This window comes from Egretta garzetta, unplaced genomic scaffold (assembly GCF_000687185.1).
Source record: "Egretta garzetta isolate BGI_Z169 unplaced genomic scaffold, ASM68718v1 scaffold737, whole genome shotgun sequence".
In the NCBI taxonomy this organism is placed as follows: Eukaryota; Metazoa; Chordata; class Aves; order Pelecaniformes; family Ardeidae; genus Egretta; species Egretta garzetta.
Window position 1 is genome coordinate 141,364 of NW_009260195.1, and position 16,035 is coordinate 157,398.

General features: G+C 48.2%; 1 protein-coding gene across 1 annotated transcript in view; it reads right to left on the reverse strand.

The window, feature by feature from the left end:
- Window positions 1–2,865: 2,865 nt before the first annotated feature.
- The window catches only part of PRDM16 (PR/SET domain 16), a 238,773-nt gene continuing 225,603 nt past the window's right edge, over window positions 2,866–16,035 (reverse strand). The window contains exons 11-16 of the mRNA XM_009642224.1: window positions 15,338–15,415; window positions 9,315–9,484; window positions 8,356–8,530; window positions 6,855–7,085; window positions 5,716–5,890; window positions 2,866–3,000 (exon numbers count right to left, since the gene is read on the reverse strand). Of these exons, the coding sequence (XP_009640519.1) occupies window positions 2,866–3,000; window positions 5,716–5,890; window positions 6,855–7,085; window positions 8,356–8,530; window positions 9,315–9,484; window positions 15,338–15,415 (964 nt within the window). The remainder of the gene's footprint in view (window positions 3,001–5,715; window positions 5,891–6,854; window positions 7,086–8,355; window positions 8,531–9,314; window positions 9,485–15,337; window positions 15,416–16,035) is intronic.

The window sequence follows — 16,035 nt, forward strand, 5'->3', positions numbered from 1 at the left end:
GAAGGGCACGTGGGGAGGGGCTGCTCGCTTTCTGGCGGGGGCTGCGTTCGCTTCCCCCCCGGCCAAGGACATAAACAGAACCCTTCGCCTAATGCAACGGTCACGTAAAGGCCAACGTAACCCAACATATGATTGTCTGGAGGCTGGGCAGCAAGGCTAGCAGGATCGATCGGGGTCGTTTGGCACATGGACAGAATCTTCCTCCTCCCTGGTTATCAATCATACAACATACAACCTTAATTACACAATTTTGGTCCTTCACTACATACTTATATTAACATTATTTCTTCACAAGAATGATACCTAATGCAAAAAATACTGTTAAGGAAGAAATAAAATAAGAAAAGAATTAGCAAAAACTTACAAGTTATGTACAGATTAAAATAAATTCCATCAGGAAAAGAAACAATTCTTTTATTATTTTCCGTTGGCCCCTGTGGGAATAATTTAAAGGCCAAGCGCCTGGGCAGGGCTGTGCTGCAGCAGCAGCGGAGGCAGAGGTGCTGGGCCGGGAAGGGCCCATCGCCTGCGCAGGGACGGGTTTCTTGGGACATGGCCAGCTCTGGGGCTCCGCTCACCCAAGAGCTTTGTGCAAAGAGAGGAAGCAGTTCGGGGTACACTGACTGTTGGTCTCAGAGCCTTGGGCACTTTCACAGGGTGTTGTGGAAAACCAAAAAGGAAGGGAAAATTTTCTTGGAAAATACGCTGATGCTGCTAATTTACCTTTTGTTCCTTCTGTACCAAAGCTACCCTAGATGCTTTCCTCCACGGACAGTCTGAGGCTCCGGGCTATCCAAAACCGGCCTCACGTGTGCTCCCGGGCGCAAAGAGTGCACTGCAAGGGCATCGCTCCTACCACCACCTCCGCTTTAGCCGAGTAGCTGTTTCCTTTGTTTCAGCACGCTGGCATGAGGCTTCCCCGCTGCGCTTCCCCACGCTGGACCGGCACAGCAGCCTCTGCCTGCTCCGTCCCACACCACGCGGGCACGTCAGGTATTTCCAGGCAGATATGCCCGCGGCTGCGCGCTGTTCCGCTGAAATCGGCCATCAGCCCAGTTCTGCAAACAGTTCTTACCTGATAAAATCCCTACTAGAAGCATGCCCAGCACTAAAATATGCCGAAACGAATGGGAGAAGTTCCCCTCGGCTTCAGAGGCTTTGAAGGCAACCTTTACGCAGCCAGACTGCCAGACCCCCAGCAGGCAGCTGGCGCGGGACGCGACGGGCGAGATGCAGAGGCGCGCGTGTTCACCCGGGGTAGCAGCAGTCCAGTCCTCGGCATTTCTAATTTTTTGATGCTGTAACGCGAAAATTCTCAGGACGCACGTTCTAAACTTCACCTGTGTAGCCAACGTTATCCTTCGCAAGGTCTAATGGCTTTCCTGACTATTCTGTAATTTGGCTTTACCTGCAAAACCACCGCTCCCACCGCAGATTGTAATTGCAATGCAGAATAGCATGAACACCACAGTGTTTCTGGAGGCTGCTTTGGGTCATTAAAGAAGATGAGACTTTGAAGCGATTTAAAATCACTCATAAAATAACTGCGAGCAATTTTAGAGTCAGAGAGACAATTTGATTCTTAGTTATGTGCTTGAATAAAGGGCTGCATCCCTGAGGTTGCTGAAGCAAGGACATTTTAACCTTCCTACTTAAGTAATAGGCCAAGGAGCAGCGTGCGACGCACAAGCAACCACCCAGCATACCAAAACAACCGCACAAGTCAGAAATTTCTGCCACAGCTCCTGGATACCATCAACACCGAAAGGATGCCGCTCTCAAAAAAACCCTGGAGATAAATTAGAAGATGTGTCTAATTGCCCTTCGTAAGGCGAGGCTTGCCCACCACACGTGCTTTCTCACGCACAGCCGCACCTCTCCAGGCAAGGCTTTGCCCCGGGACCTCTCCGAGGGGGAAAGGCCAAGTGTTTTCAGCCGCTCGGTCGCGGGACACCCAGGCCAGCGCAGGGCAGAGGGCCACAGCCCCCTCGCCAGCAGACTTGCTGAGCACGGCTTCTTCTGAAACACTCTGGATGCTTCAAGTCCAAGCGGCAGCCTGGGCTCGCAGGCACGAGCAGAGCTGGAAAGCAGCGTAGGCACAGACACAAGGGCATCCAGGGCACAGCCGATGGCCGTGGCTCACGTATTCGCGTGGTACATCAGCAACCCCAAGCTCAGCAATGCTCCAGGCTGAAGATCTCTCGACCGGGGCACGGCACACAGCGTATCCTGACCGCAGGCAACGTGGCCTCACACGCAGCAGCTTTGCACTGTGCCGATGTGTTTTGTCGGGAACACAGGGTAGGACGGCATTTCTGTGGGAGCACAGAACTGCAAATTCTTTTGGGGGTCAATTAAATGGGTTAAGATTCCCCTTCCTGGGTAGAACTGCAGTGACTCTGTCCGAATTGCACCAGGGATTGGTCACGCCTGGCTCTCTTTCCTTACCATTTCACTATTCAGCGGAATTGAAAGGATGTGCTACCAAATGGTTTCAAGCTTTCATTTATACGCAGGCTTCACTGGCTCAGTGATAGTTTTGTTATGGTAGAGGGGCCAATGTCTGATTGCACTGTTGCAGTTGGTGTCTTGCTCATGCTATTCCTATAGACTGTGAAATCCTAGGGCTGCATCCGGGTTATCCAGTTTTGGAGAGGTTCATCCTGATAAATTAGAAATGAAAACTCTGGATAGACAAAAATGCAGGACTTGTAGGTCGGATGCGACAGGTTTCCTTCTCAGCCAAAAGTCCAGACGACTCCCTGAGGCCCTCTCATCCATCTTCTGCTTGCTAGGATTTTTGCTAGGGTAATTGCAGCACCACTGCCTCCTCGCTTGGACTCTGGCCAGTGCCTTGTTGACCTCTCAGAGGTGGTTGATGGGGTTAAAGGTCCCCGACTCTGAAGCTGCTCCTGCCATGTCCAACCAAGCACCCAGAGAGTTCTGGGAGGACGCGTGGAGGGGAGCGTTCTCAGACAGGGACAGCATCATTGCATAAGCCTGGAGGAGAGAAGAGTAATGCAGAGGACACGTGTGAACACCCAGACAGGACAGGCTGTAACAAACCCTGTGAAGCACAGCACCACCTAACCACACGGGGAACAGAGGGCTGCCAGCATCCCTTGGCCTGGGCTGCGAACCTGGCCAGCAGGCCCAATTTACATCCACACGCTAGGAGGACACCCGTCACTCCGACCGCTCAGATCTGCCGCAGAGGTTACAGGCAGTTGTAGGCTCAGCCAGGAGCGGCCATCGTGCCCATCAGCTTTTATAGGACCAAACCCAGTCTGCACCAGCTCTGCCCTTGGACGCGAGCCCACACGCTTGCTTCTAGCCTCTGCTCTCGGGGGAAAGCAGCTACGTGCAGAATGCCAATTTGTTCTGTTCTTTAAAAAAGCACACCTACAAACAGGCAAGCGACTACGTCAGGCCAGGGCCACAGAAATGGCGTAGCAACACCCACGCCAGCTGTAACCCGACGGGCCGCGGCGGGCAGCAGGATAACCTTGGCTCACTGCTTGGCCCGAGCTTGCTGGCACCCATAGAAACCCGCACGCAGGTATTTAGGAACACAGGCATGAAATGCTCGCTGGCATTACCAGCGTGCTCGTATGTTCTTGTTGGGGTGGACATTCTGCGGTGGCAAAATGGTTAAAAGTGTCTGCTGAGAAAAATGCACGGAGACTTCTGTTTTCTCTACCACAATCTGCTTGCATCTTTGTGACCCAGATGCTCTCCCTCTTCCAACACTACTTGTCTCGCACACCTCTGTGTCCTTGCACAGCCCACACAAGTGATGTGAAGGCTTAGGTGGACGATAACCTCACATCTGGAGGTGAACGCCAACGTAACTGCCAGCCGTGATCTGGAACAGAGGAGGACATGGTCCCCAGCCTCCCTGGTCTACGTTAGCTGGTGTAACGCATGCTCCTACTTTGCAATGGAACTGTGGCCATTAGCGTTCTCGCACCTCTCCTTCACACGGAGGCTGCACCCACCCACCCCCAGTCCTTTGCAGGGCAATGGACAAAGACCACACGTTACCTGGGACCACCGGTACAACCCTCGGTACAGAGGGACCCTTGGTAATGCCACTGTAATGGTGACAACACTGACCAGTTATCCAGCCTCAGCCTCTCCAGATCTACCTGTTGAGTCCCCACATTCCCCCGTGGTAGGTGTGCGCTGAAGAGGCACAGCCTCGTAGTGTTGGGGACACGCACGCCTCTAGAACTGCTTAAAAGGCAGCCAGCCGCCAAGGAGCGCTGCGCTGCTCGCACCGAGGTGGCTTTGCTATTGCGCTTCCTGCACAAGGGATGGTTCCAATTATTTAAGTTACTTATCATGATTTAAGTGCATCTCCTGCATCTCCTACACTATAGAATTGGTTCAAAAACCAAAAATACCCCCCGCACCCCATCCAAGCACAGGCTAGACCTACCCATGTAGTACAAATTCTAAGAGAGCAAGCCGTTCCTAAATCGTTAGTACATCTGGCATATTAGTAACAGGACACACATGAGTCAGGCAAGTGGCTTGTGTTTAAATTAGTTTCACCCAGAAAAAAAGCTGTGTCCTACATTCAAGCAGACCTTCCCCAGCTTCAGTACCTACAACGAAGGAGGACAATAATTTCACAAGTTTTGGGGGACGACAAATCAAAAATCATGCTCTGCTTGGCAACTGCATTAAGCTACCGCTTGGCTGGGCTGCGTGACAAGTTCTGTTGCTTGATGGTTAGAAAGGGACTCCAAGACAACAGCTCTACGCATCCCCCATGAAGGGTTGAGTAGGCTCCTCCAGTCCAGTCCAGTCACGTAACTTCACCGAACAGTTCTTTTGTGAGAATCCTTTTGTAGGGATCAGGATATGAACTTTGTGAAGCTAGACTGGGGTTTGCGGTTTCATGAAAAAGCAGAAAGCACAAATGGATCCACCCCACACCTCCAGATTTTTCTCAAAAACTCCCATAGGTGCTGAGATGTCATTTTGAGGTCTGAGCTGGTCTAGCTCGCAGGGCAGATTTCTATTTTATGTGTTGTGTTCAGAAATGGGGGAGGCAAATGAGGAAGCCCTCTAGACCTGCTGGGTTGCAGGTCCTGCAAATACTACTGTCTATTAGACCCTTCATCATCAAACCCAAGGATACACTGGCAGGGGTTGCCCAGAGAGGTGGGTGGAGGCCCTATCCCTGGGAACATTCCAGGCCAGGTTGGCCGGGGCTGTGAGCAACCTGGTCTGGTTAAAGGTGTCCCTGCTCCTGCAGGGGGGTTGGGCTGGGTGACCTCTAGGGGTCCCTTCCAACCCAAAACATTCCAGGATTCTATAATTCTATGATACCTTTGTCACTGTTTCTGCAGACCAAACCTCCAGTTTCTTAGTGTATACCAACTGAAGACCCATCCCAAAGTATAAATAAATGTTACAAAAACATTTATACAGACAGATAAAAACAGACAGATGCCTCTCCCCTTCTCTGTAAGCATGGCTAAAGGATAAATTGATCTGGTGACCTAAAACGGATGCCCGCTCCATTTCTCCTCTATCTCAGTACAGTTGCAGCAAGACACGGGTCACGTACATTCACCCATTACAGTTGGAATTCCTGCTCACTGGAAGGGGAAAATAAACCCTTGCTAAAAGAGGCCAGCTGCTTGCTAACCCTATGGTACGTGCTGGCGGCAAGCTAGATAAAACGTTCTGTCATATACCTACCTGGTTTTTAGCCTGCCTGTACAGAGTCTGTTTTATTGTCTCAGAGTCTAAGGTGGAATTAAACACATCTTTAACTTCAAATGCTTCCTCGGCTGCTTTGCGAAGATCCAGCCCCTTCCCAAAATTCGGCATCTGCTCCAAATCTAACAAGCCGGCTTCGTCCTCCTCAATACACCTGTACCAATGACCAGGGGAAGGGGTTGACCTGTTGTTAGCTCGTCTCACCGTTCACATCTAGCCAATGTGAGTGTTGCTAACCCAGTGCCTGCATGCACATCCCATGGGGGTCTCACAAGCCACATGCGTGAACTGACAGACAGACAGACACACACGAAAACGACACAAAATGCAAGGAGCAAAGAAAAAGTGGAGAGCGTGGCTATGCACAAACGAGCATTAGTCCTACAGATATTTGTGGCTCAGCGCGGCTACAGTTCACTTTGGTCTTCTGTGGGGAGGTGTGCAATTGCACTCCTCAAAACGTTTGAGCCTGGATCGATGTCTGAAGAACACCACTGCGCTTTCTTTGAGTTGCAATGAAAATAGTGATGCACCCAAACCAATTAAGATACTACTTTGCATCATGTGACATCTATTACGAATACCAGTTGGGAAACTGAGGCAAAGAGAAAGCTGTGCCTATGCTATGTGCAACAAACTTTAATTTTAAAGGTGTCTCGACACGGCTTGAACTTGAGGGGAAAAAAAAAAAAGCTTCACTTTTTCCCAGAGCTCTGAGAACTCCACTTGAAGTCAACAACATTTTGCTACAACTAAAATGGGCAGAGCAGCACGAAAGGGCCTGCGTACGTACGCCTCTTCCTTCGCTCTGACCAGTGTTTGAGAGAGCAAGACATTGTCCGCTGAACTGCGGTACCCTGAAAATGCGCTTTTCTGTTCTCCTGACACGAACTTCTCAATTCTTGGGCATACACCTTATCACAGATTCTCCTTGCAGTCCACTTGTTTCATGTCCCCCACCATGGTGAAAATGGAATCTCTCAAGTGAATGCTTAAATCAAACTGGAGGCGTGACATATGGCTTGAAAAATAAAACAGCAGCACTCACAATCTACCACTGACACGGGGCCAGAAGCCTGAGCCCCGTCTGACTTTGCAAAGGGAATGGCCCACCTCACCTTCGGGTGTGGTCAAAGCTCATGGTGAGAGATGTGGGCTCTTCATCTTCTTCATCCTCAAATGCTCCTCGGGGCTCTGCGGTGGGTGATACCGTTTCATCCTGTGACTTCCCCGTCAGGCTGTCGTCATCTTCCTCTTCCAGTTCTTCATCTTCGTCATCCACATCTTCTGTTTTCTCATTTGCTAATCCGTGACACTGGGAATTGCCATCAATATCCTGGATTTCTGGCCTGAAATATTTGGTCAAGGAGGGGAAGAAGAAAGAAAAGAAAAAAAGAAAGGATGCCAAATGCGTAAGTCATGCATTTTCACTGTCATGCAAGACACTGATAATTTTATACATATGTACGAATATAGAGATGTATTTGTGTACATACACGTACTTAAACTGCAAGGAAAAGGGAAACCGACATGTTTCAGGCATTTAAAAATCAGCCTTCACAGTGTCTTAAGGGCTAATAAGCATGTCAAGCATATACCAACCCCAATGCTTTTCAGACTATAATTTTGTCTAGTCTGGATTTAAATGATGGTTTTCCATCTCTTAAAATATAACATCTGTGGGACAAGTGGCTTTCCTCCTCCTCCTCTGTGCCTCCGTATTCCAACAGCCTCCCTTTGAGCAACCAGAAGGAGGAAGCTTCCTCACGGTGTAGTCTAACAGCCAGCCTAAATCCTCCCTCGTGTGACTTTGGCTATCCACGCCCGTATGGACCTAGCGGACTCCGCAAAACCAGCGGGTTTACATTACGGTAAGAGAACGAGAGTGGGATCACCAGTGCTATGGACTTGGAACCCAACAGGATGCCACCAAGTGACATAAAATGAGATTAACATCCTCACCAGAAATGCTATGTCCGCGTGTTCTACACTCTTACTGTTCTTTGCGTGGATCACACCATCGCATGGATTTCTCATACTTACATTTTGGACTTAAACCTTAGTATCAGCATTAAATAGCTATTTGTGAAAACAGGATAGCAGCGGGTGAAATATCACTCAGTCAAAATTAGGCCTGTGATACGGACCGATTGGAAATGAACTAACAGACTAGAAAAGCAGGCGCCTCCGGTTTCCTAAACCAGTACTCTGATGGAACAGGCCTCGCGGTTTCGCGGCAGAAGGTAACGGCTCAACAATCCCATTTTTAGCTAAGGAAGAAGTTGTGTTTTCTCACAACCGGTGTGCTGGAGCCAACGGCAGCAGGCAGGTGGCCTCCCCTCTCGTAGCCCAACTTCACTTGAAATTGCTCCGCTGGTTGCTCCCACCGGTTGCAGCCACGTCTCCAACTGCTCACGGCTCCCTGGTGTCAGCCCTCCTGACTTAAGTCAGTGTCTGAAAAGGCTTAACACCGGGCTTAGAGCTTGGAGGTGAACGTACTTTCCTTCCAAACTGCTACACTTCTCTCTTTTGAGCGTTTTAAATCAAATACTGCAGGACGGAGGCTGACTGACCGCATTAACAACACATGTCACCAGATAACCTTATTTGCTTGTCTACCTTTTATCTGCTAAAGTTGACGCTTGATTCATCTCACTATTTGCAATAAAATTTCTGATTTCAGAGAAATACGAATCCTCTTTTTCATCTAAAAGTGCATGGTTGTCTGATTCCGAGTTTGGGGAAGAGGCACTGGTCCCAAGGTGGTTTGTAATGACTCCAGAGTGCTGGCTCACTGGGCGAGAGAAACGAGAAAAGAGAACAGGAGAAACAATCAGAGCTTGCCAAAGTTATTATTAACAGGAGAAATAAAGGAGGAACATCGCACAACAATCCTCTCGCTATATATTAGTGATTTAACATTTAAGAGACATCTCAGACCAAAGCTGCCAAAGGAAGCTCATGCTTTCCAGGCTTGAGCTACAGAGAGGAGTGTAAGTGATATTTAGCATTTACAGACAGTATATTCAATTTAAGAACCACTATCCACTGCATAGCTGTTTGCCTATAACTTCCCAATAATTTTTTTTTTTTCCTAGGCTGGGAAATCACCCACTTGGCTTCAGCATGGGAATTTCTCCCTGCAGTTTTTATCTTAAGGCAAAGTCTGTTTATCCTCTTGAGCCTCACACACACCTACAAACGCATTGCAGGTTGAAAACCTGTGGCAGAGCTCGACATGCCCACCGGGAGATCTTGCAGTGGGAGGTTACGCTCCCTGGATGGAGTCCCCAGCGGTCGGTATCACCTTCGCTATTCCATGGATTGCCAAAGGGCCCATGTAATCCCTGACAAGAAGAGCTTGGCAGAGCCGGGTACTGCGCGCGTGTTACCCTTGCTGTGGATAAACGCATCTTTGGCTGCGTGAGGAGCTGGCGTTTGGGTTTTGCTATCTAATGCCATTCAGCCTTAAGGAACAGTGCTTTCCGAAAAGGCTTCCCAAGGACCGGAGAGACCAGGCCACGGTGTCTTCTCCCTCCAGTGCCCCAGCAGAACCAGCCAGCCATGCCCGTTCCTACCTGGAACATTCTCGTGTTCGTGTTTCTTCAGGTGTCGGTCCAAGTTGGTCTGCTGCCCAAAGCATCGGTTACACAGGTGACATTTGAATGGCTTCTCCTTGTTATGGATGTTTCGAACGTGCCGCTGGAGGTTGGAGGAAATGCTGAATGACCTGTCACAGTATTTACACCTGAAAAATAGAAGCAAATGCCACAGAGTGCAACGTGAGGGGGGGAAAAAAAAAAAAAAGAAAAAGAAAAATCTGACTATCAGAAAACCAGAAAATGTTGGTCTATAAATCTTTACTCAGCTGTGGACCTGGGAAGCACAAGGCATTAATCATTCCAGACAAATCTGATATTATTGTTACTCAAGGAGCACAAAGAAAGGATTAGGATTAATTAAGAAGTGAGTTGTCCAAACAAGTAAGAATTTTAAACAAAATAATTACTTTTCCACGCATGAACATAAAAATAAGAAAGGTGAATTTATTTCTTCCGCCTTTCTCATTTTGTAGGGGAAGAAAGTGAAATATGGCTGTGGAGGGAGGAGAAAGACAGAGGGAGAAGAAAGAAGGGAGGTTCAACGTATAAAATAGTTATTAGCCAGCTTATCCGTACACAACACAGTTATCTGGACATAGAGAAAACTCCAGATTTATTTGTGAAATTCCTTACAGAACTCAAGATGTAGGCAGTGCAGCATGCCTTTAAAGGTAATTATGGTTATTATTACAGTACAATAGCTCCCAAGAAATACACCGTAGTTTCCAAACAGGATAAGATTTACTCCTATGGAGCGAATATCTGGTTTATGATGCAAAAACATGGAAGGTAAGGAGCCAAGCCAGAATGTTTAGGGAAACTGCTGAGCAAAGAAATGTTCCCTCTTTGAAACAAACCTCTGCAGGACCCATGGTAGATGGGTTGGAAGCTTGTTCAAAGTTGCCACCCCCCCCACTCTGGATTCAGATTCCCTCTGAATAAAAACAAGGCTTTGCTAAACCATGGCCCTCGGCTTCTCTTCCAGCGCGGAACAAGAAGGCAGCCGATATACTGAAGAGGGCAGCTTCGAGCCACAGTGAAGTGTTTTGGTACTAAAGCTACAGAAAATCTAATTCCTCTTTGAATCCGCCTGAATCCCTCATTAGATCTCCCTTTAAATACGTCATTTGTACCTCAACAAAGCTGCTTTCCTCACGGCTCTGCTTCCCAAGCCCATGAGACGTAGAATCCTTTCTCCGCTACAGACTTCCGCAAATCCTGTACGCTTATGGGACAAAATCAAAACTGTTCTTAAGCCCCCCCATAATTCCAGAACAAACCCGCTTGCTTAGCAGAACCACTTCGTGCTCCTCCAACTGAGAGCCAAGTCTGTCCCACCAAGCCGAGCTACTCTTGACAAGGCACGGAGGTGGTGGTGCGTTTGGGCACGAGTTAGGAATGCCCTTGGTTCCGCACGGGAGGAGGGCACCCAGAGCCCATCTCCTGCCTGGGGCATTCAAGTACGAAACCGGGTTTGCCTTGACACTGAGGACGCAGTATCGCTGCCTACAAACACAACAGGTTCCAATGCGGGGAGGAGGTGCAAGTGTAAAAATCTACGTCGTGAAAGACGCGCACGATTTCCAGATGTGCTACAGCTGTGATTTTTATTTGGTCTCTAAAACTAAATGGGTATTATTTTTGGAAACAGCAGAGATACATTTATGAAACACTCTCTCGCGCTGAATGTTTACGGACTCCACGTCCACTTCCAAATTTCCTACTGTTGAAATCACCAAACCCAATAAAGATATTTCAAATAATGAACCTTTATTATGATTAACCTAAGAAGAATGCAAAAATCTCTTTTTAAACCACAGTTTTCTCAGACTTCAAAAGTTTTTCTTTTCCGTTTTTTCAAAAAACAGGGATTGAACAACTAAAGAAAACAAGCCGTTATTTGAACATCAGCAAGGACAAGCACAGTTCATCTACGGAAAGTTAAACACGCACAGATTTCCAGCTCTTGTTCTCCTCCTATCTGCTAGCAACCCACGAATCTGCTTTCAGGAGCTGCCAGGCTTCAGCGGCCTCTACTGTTCAGCACTTCAGAAAAAGGCAGCGGCCAAAGCAGGCGATCCCCCGAGCTCCCTGTTATTCCACAGGGCTCCTGTAAGCACTTTTGCCCAGCCCAGCCCTACTCGTGCTGTGCCAGCAGCCCCCTCCTCGCCTCTGCTGATGCCCACGGCCTTCACCCCCCGCCCGTGCCCCCCAGCTCTGTGCCCTTCCAAGCCAAACTCTCCTTTATTCGCGCTCCCCGCGCCTGGCACGACAGGGCACCGGGGCTGCTCGGGGCCGCCCCAGGTACCCACGCCGGGTCCCGCCTGCATCACTCACGCGAGCTGTTCCCATGACTTCAAAGGGAGCGCTCGCATGCGTAAGGCAAGAACGATCTGGCCTCCCGTACATCGATTTATTTAGATGTTCAGGAAGTCTTTGAAAGGTTCCCTTTGACAGGTCCTCGCTCTAACTATGAGCTATGTGGATCCAGGTTAGGGGATGGAGAAAGGATAAAGAGCTTGTTAAAAAAAATGGAAAACAGAGGGGCATTGGAAAGGAGCAATAGCTGATGTCTGAAAGCAAAGGGGTGAGGGAGGCGTGCTGTATTATTTGTGGTCCCAGAGGGCTCGGTGCTTGGATCTCTGCTGGTTTTAATCTAAATAAATGACCCAGACAGAGGAACCAGCTTAAATTCAGGGAAGAGGTGAACACAGAGGCAGGAGAAGAATAAAACTCAAAAGAAGCTGTATTTGCTTTGCAAACACACTTGATAAACGCTAGTAAAGTTTCTTCCTTATCAGTTTAAAGTAACACACCAACGGGCTGAAAAAATAGAAAGTGGGAGTGAAGGATAGCCAAGAGCGAGCCCAGGCTGGGACCCGGGTGCGCTGAGGAAGGGCAGGCGATCCTCAGGGCTCCAGGGAGCTGGAAGGGGAAAACCAGACAGCAACCTCAGGACGGTGAGGAGGAGTAACCGAGGTAATCGCTGTACGGCTACGACAGCTTGGTAACGCTGAAATGGGACAGCGAGGCGCCTGGTACCACGCTGGGTGAGGGTTCAACAGTGCTTGCAAAATTGTACGTTTTGGTTGATTGATGTGAGCTTAAAGACAGAATGGCAGTACGAAAGCAGGGAGCGCAGGGACAGCTACTCCTCCGCTGAGTAACGCCTTAAGCTCAAGCACATTCAGGCCAGGGATGAATTTAGGCTACATTTAAAAAAGGAAAAAGAGAGAGATGAGTTTTTTCTTGAACTATGTGCAATCTTAAGTGACGTGGTAGACGTCAGCTTTGGCTGTTAGCTTCAGCTTAATGCAGATAACGGGACACGGGGGCCTAAAAGGAAATTAAAGAAAAACAAATTCAAAACAGACGTCAGGAAGCACATCTTTATAGGAGGCGTCGCAGCCTCACAGCAACGCTTCAGGACTGGGAGTAATTCAAGAATCGGTCAGAGGCATCCTGGAGGCGATGGCCATTTGAAAGAAGAAAATAAAGCCTTGCTGAATCAAATAGCTTTTCGTTGTGGCCAGTCTGGGCTTTACGTATGCTATGTGGTTCTGTGATTCCAGAGAATGAAAACAACTACGATGCACCATGATGTTCACGTGCTCCGAGCGTAAGGAGCTTCACTAAAAATTGCCTCTGGATTTTGCTTGGTAAGCTCAGAACAACAACACAGTCCCATTTTTTTAGGACCTGAGTTTCCAGGTAAAGTCCGACATGACTTTACAAGCCCAACTTATTGGGCATTTCTCAGAAAGAAACAATTAAGTCTGATAGTCCTTCCTACCGGAGAAGAAGAGTGAAGTGTGCTGAGCTTCACCGCATAGCATCTTGTCTTTGAGTCTTTTCAAACCCATCTTTAGGAAGTAAAGAGCATTACCAGGGATTTCTGACTCTTCAAAAAACATGAAGCACTTCTCCTTTATAAAAAGAATTCATTTGCCTCCTTATTGCCCCTACGCTATTAATTCCTACTTTATGCATAATTAAACAGACACCTGGGAAGTTTCAGCGACTTGGTAAAAACCACATCACTTATCGGTGACCATCGGGAACCCAAACCAAAGCACCCCATGCTCTGCCCTGCTGCTTTTTGACCTACACTTGGGCATTCGGTCAGTTTGTGTCAGCTTTAAGAACATTTTAATTTGTATTTGGATGAATATATAACACTGACAGGGTCAAAAGAAGAACATTTAAACAACCAAAAGAGAAGTCACAGGACAGACGTTGGTAAAACACAGAAAAGGCAGCAACCTCCTTTTACCTGCACGAAGCCGGCTCTTAAAAACCGAGCTTCCCAAACAATTCTGGCTGCGAAAGTTGGAAACCTCAGCTCTCCGAGAGCGAAAGAAAATCAATGATAATTAAGCTCTTCTGTAAACGTCGCGCTAACTCTCAGGAGTGCTGTTAGAATGCAACACTGTCCAGAAGTCAAACCTCTATTACAAAAAAACCACACAGGCCATTTTCTGGGAGAAGACCAGATCAAATAAATCTTTATTTTCCTAACCTTTGTTAAGTTGCAAGTCTCCTTTTTTGGAAGAAAACTGAACTAACAACCTCTGAATAATCGGGAGCAAGCATTTCAGTCAGACGGGGCGTATGGTGAATACACAGCGTTCATTCACGGCGGATCAAATAACGCAACTGAAAAAACCAGAACGGGGAATGGTTCCAAAATATATGTCTGCTTTGGAGAGGGGGGGGGTATTTTTAATTTACCTAATGTCTACGCTCAAAATTCTGTATGACTCTGTATGGAAAAAAAAATTTGACTCCATATGTACCAGGGACTACAATGTGGGAGAGAGTAGCTTCTTAGCGTAAAAATGAGATGTATTTGACCACATGGCCCTTTGCTGCTCGTCAACTCGTTTGGGTTTCTCTTTCGATAATGACTATTGCAGTGGCTTTGTTGTGAACTTACGACTGCATGGAAATACCATCATTTTAGCTACCAAAACCGAAACTGCTGGAATTGTTACTATCGTTTGACAACGCGCAAAGCACTTACTCCCACTATGGAAAACACAAGGCTCGATTCCCCGCGAGCTCTCGATTCATCATTCACTCGGTTCTGCTCTTACCTGTACCTAAACTAACAAGAAACCAACCAAAGCGTATTTTTTGCCCATTTTTTTGAAATGGCCTGCAAAACACTTGGAGAAGATATGGGGGGAAAAAATTCCCACTTGGTCTTCCATGAGGAATGTTCCTTCGTGTATCTCCACAGACACTTACATACATTTCCGGGTGCGTTTTATTCAAATTTAAACCTCTCCCTCGAATGGGCGTCCCTTCAGGAGCCCCCGCGCCGGCGTGCGCCCCGGCTGCAACGCCGTGCCGGCATGCAGGGTGTTGTTGGCAGGGGGAGAGGGGCGGGTTTGCAGCGTGCCCCTTGGCACGGACACGAGGCAGACCGAAGGATAAAAAGCAGATCTTTGACCTTGCACGCCCGCCTGCACACGGGAGGCAGTCTGTGACTTCCCCTCTCTGATCGCTCTTCTCAAACTTTGCGATTGAAGGTAGGACACTCCCTAACTTAGATTTTAAAGCAGACACGCTACGGGGCTCTGCTTTTCTGTTGTTTTTTGATCCGCTGCTCCAGGCACCTCTGATACGCATTGGGAAAAGAAAAGCCAGCAGATAACTTACCAGCAAGCCCTTCAACCCAGCCCCGTTTTCAGAGACATTCAGCACCTTCAGCTGTCCTTGAGATGAACGGTTAACGTGAGTGTTAACCAACACTGCAAATCAGAGCACTCATTTGCCAGCATACATCTAAATATAAGTTAAGTGTCTATCTTCAAGCTGCCAAGCCCGATTATTTTTGGCTGGTACGCATATATACAATCCTATGAATCACTGCATGTAATGCTACAGGACTGCGGTATTACATTGGCACAGTTTTATAGAAAGGAGAAAAAATTAACAGAGTGGTGAATGAGGAGTGTGTTGGGGAAGGGGGTGTAGCTGGGGGGCAACATCACCTGTAGGGCTGCTCTCCAGTGTGTGTCCGCAGGTGCCTTGTCAGGTTTGCTGAGCGGGGGAAGATCTTACCACAGTACCTAGATGGTGAAAGCCAAAATAACCATCAGTGCCAAAAAGTCCTGCCGCGCCAGATCATTTATTTACAAACCCTGTCACCAGCTGCCATCGACCTCGCTCGTTTTGATACCGCTCCCAAAATGGTAAAATCCCTTTATGCACTGGTAACTCTCAGCACCCACGTACCGAGGGAGGAAGGTGCGGAGGTAAGAACTGACAGAGTGACACCCACCCCAGAGCAACGGGATGCACAGCGGTGAGATGCGGGTGTAACCCATTTCCACCAGAGACACACGACGACAGTCGCTTATGCGGCATCGTTGGGAAGGGCAGGGAAGAGAAAAATCCCTATCGGAACACCCAGTTCGGACCCAAATGCCGGCTGACTTCGTAGCCTAGCTTGGAGGATATAGGAACACAGGAAGGATGCAATGACCCATCCCCAAAACATCCTCCCCCAAGACCCTCCTCAGCCTAAGGTTGAACAGTTGCCTTCGATACCCTTTTGCTGAGTTTCTTCCATCGATTTTTCTAAAAGCTTTCTGAATGCACATAGGCTTTGGACACCCACAAGCTCCGAGGGCAATGAGTTCCTCTGCTGAACTGTGTGTTGTGCAGAAGAACCTCCTGCTTGTTTGGA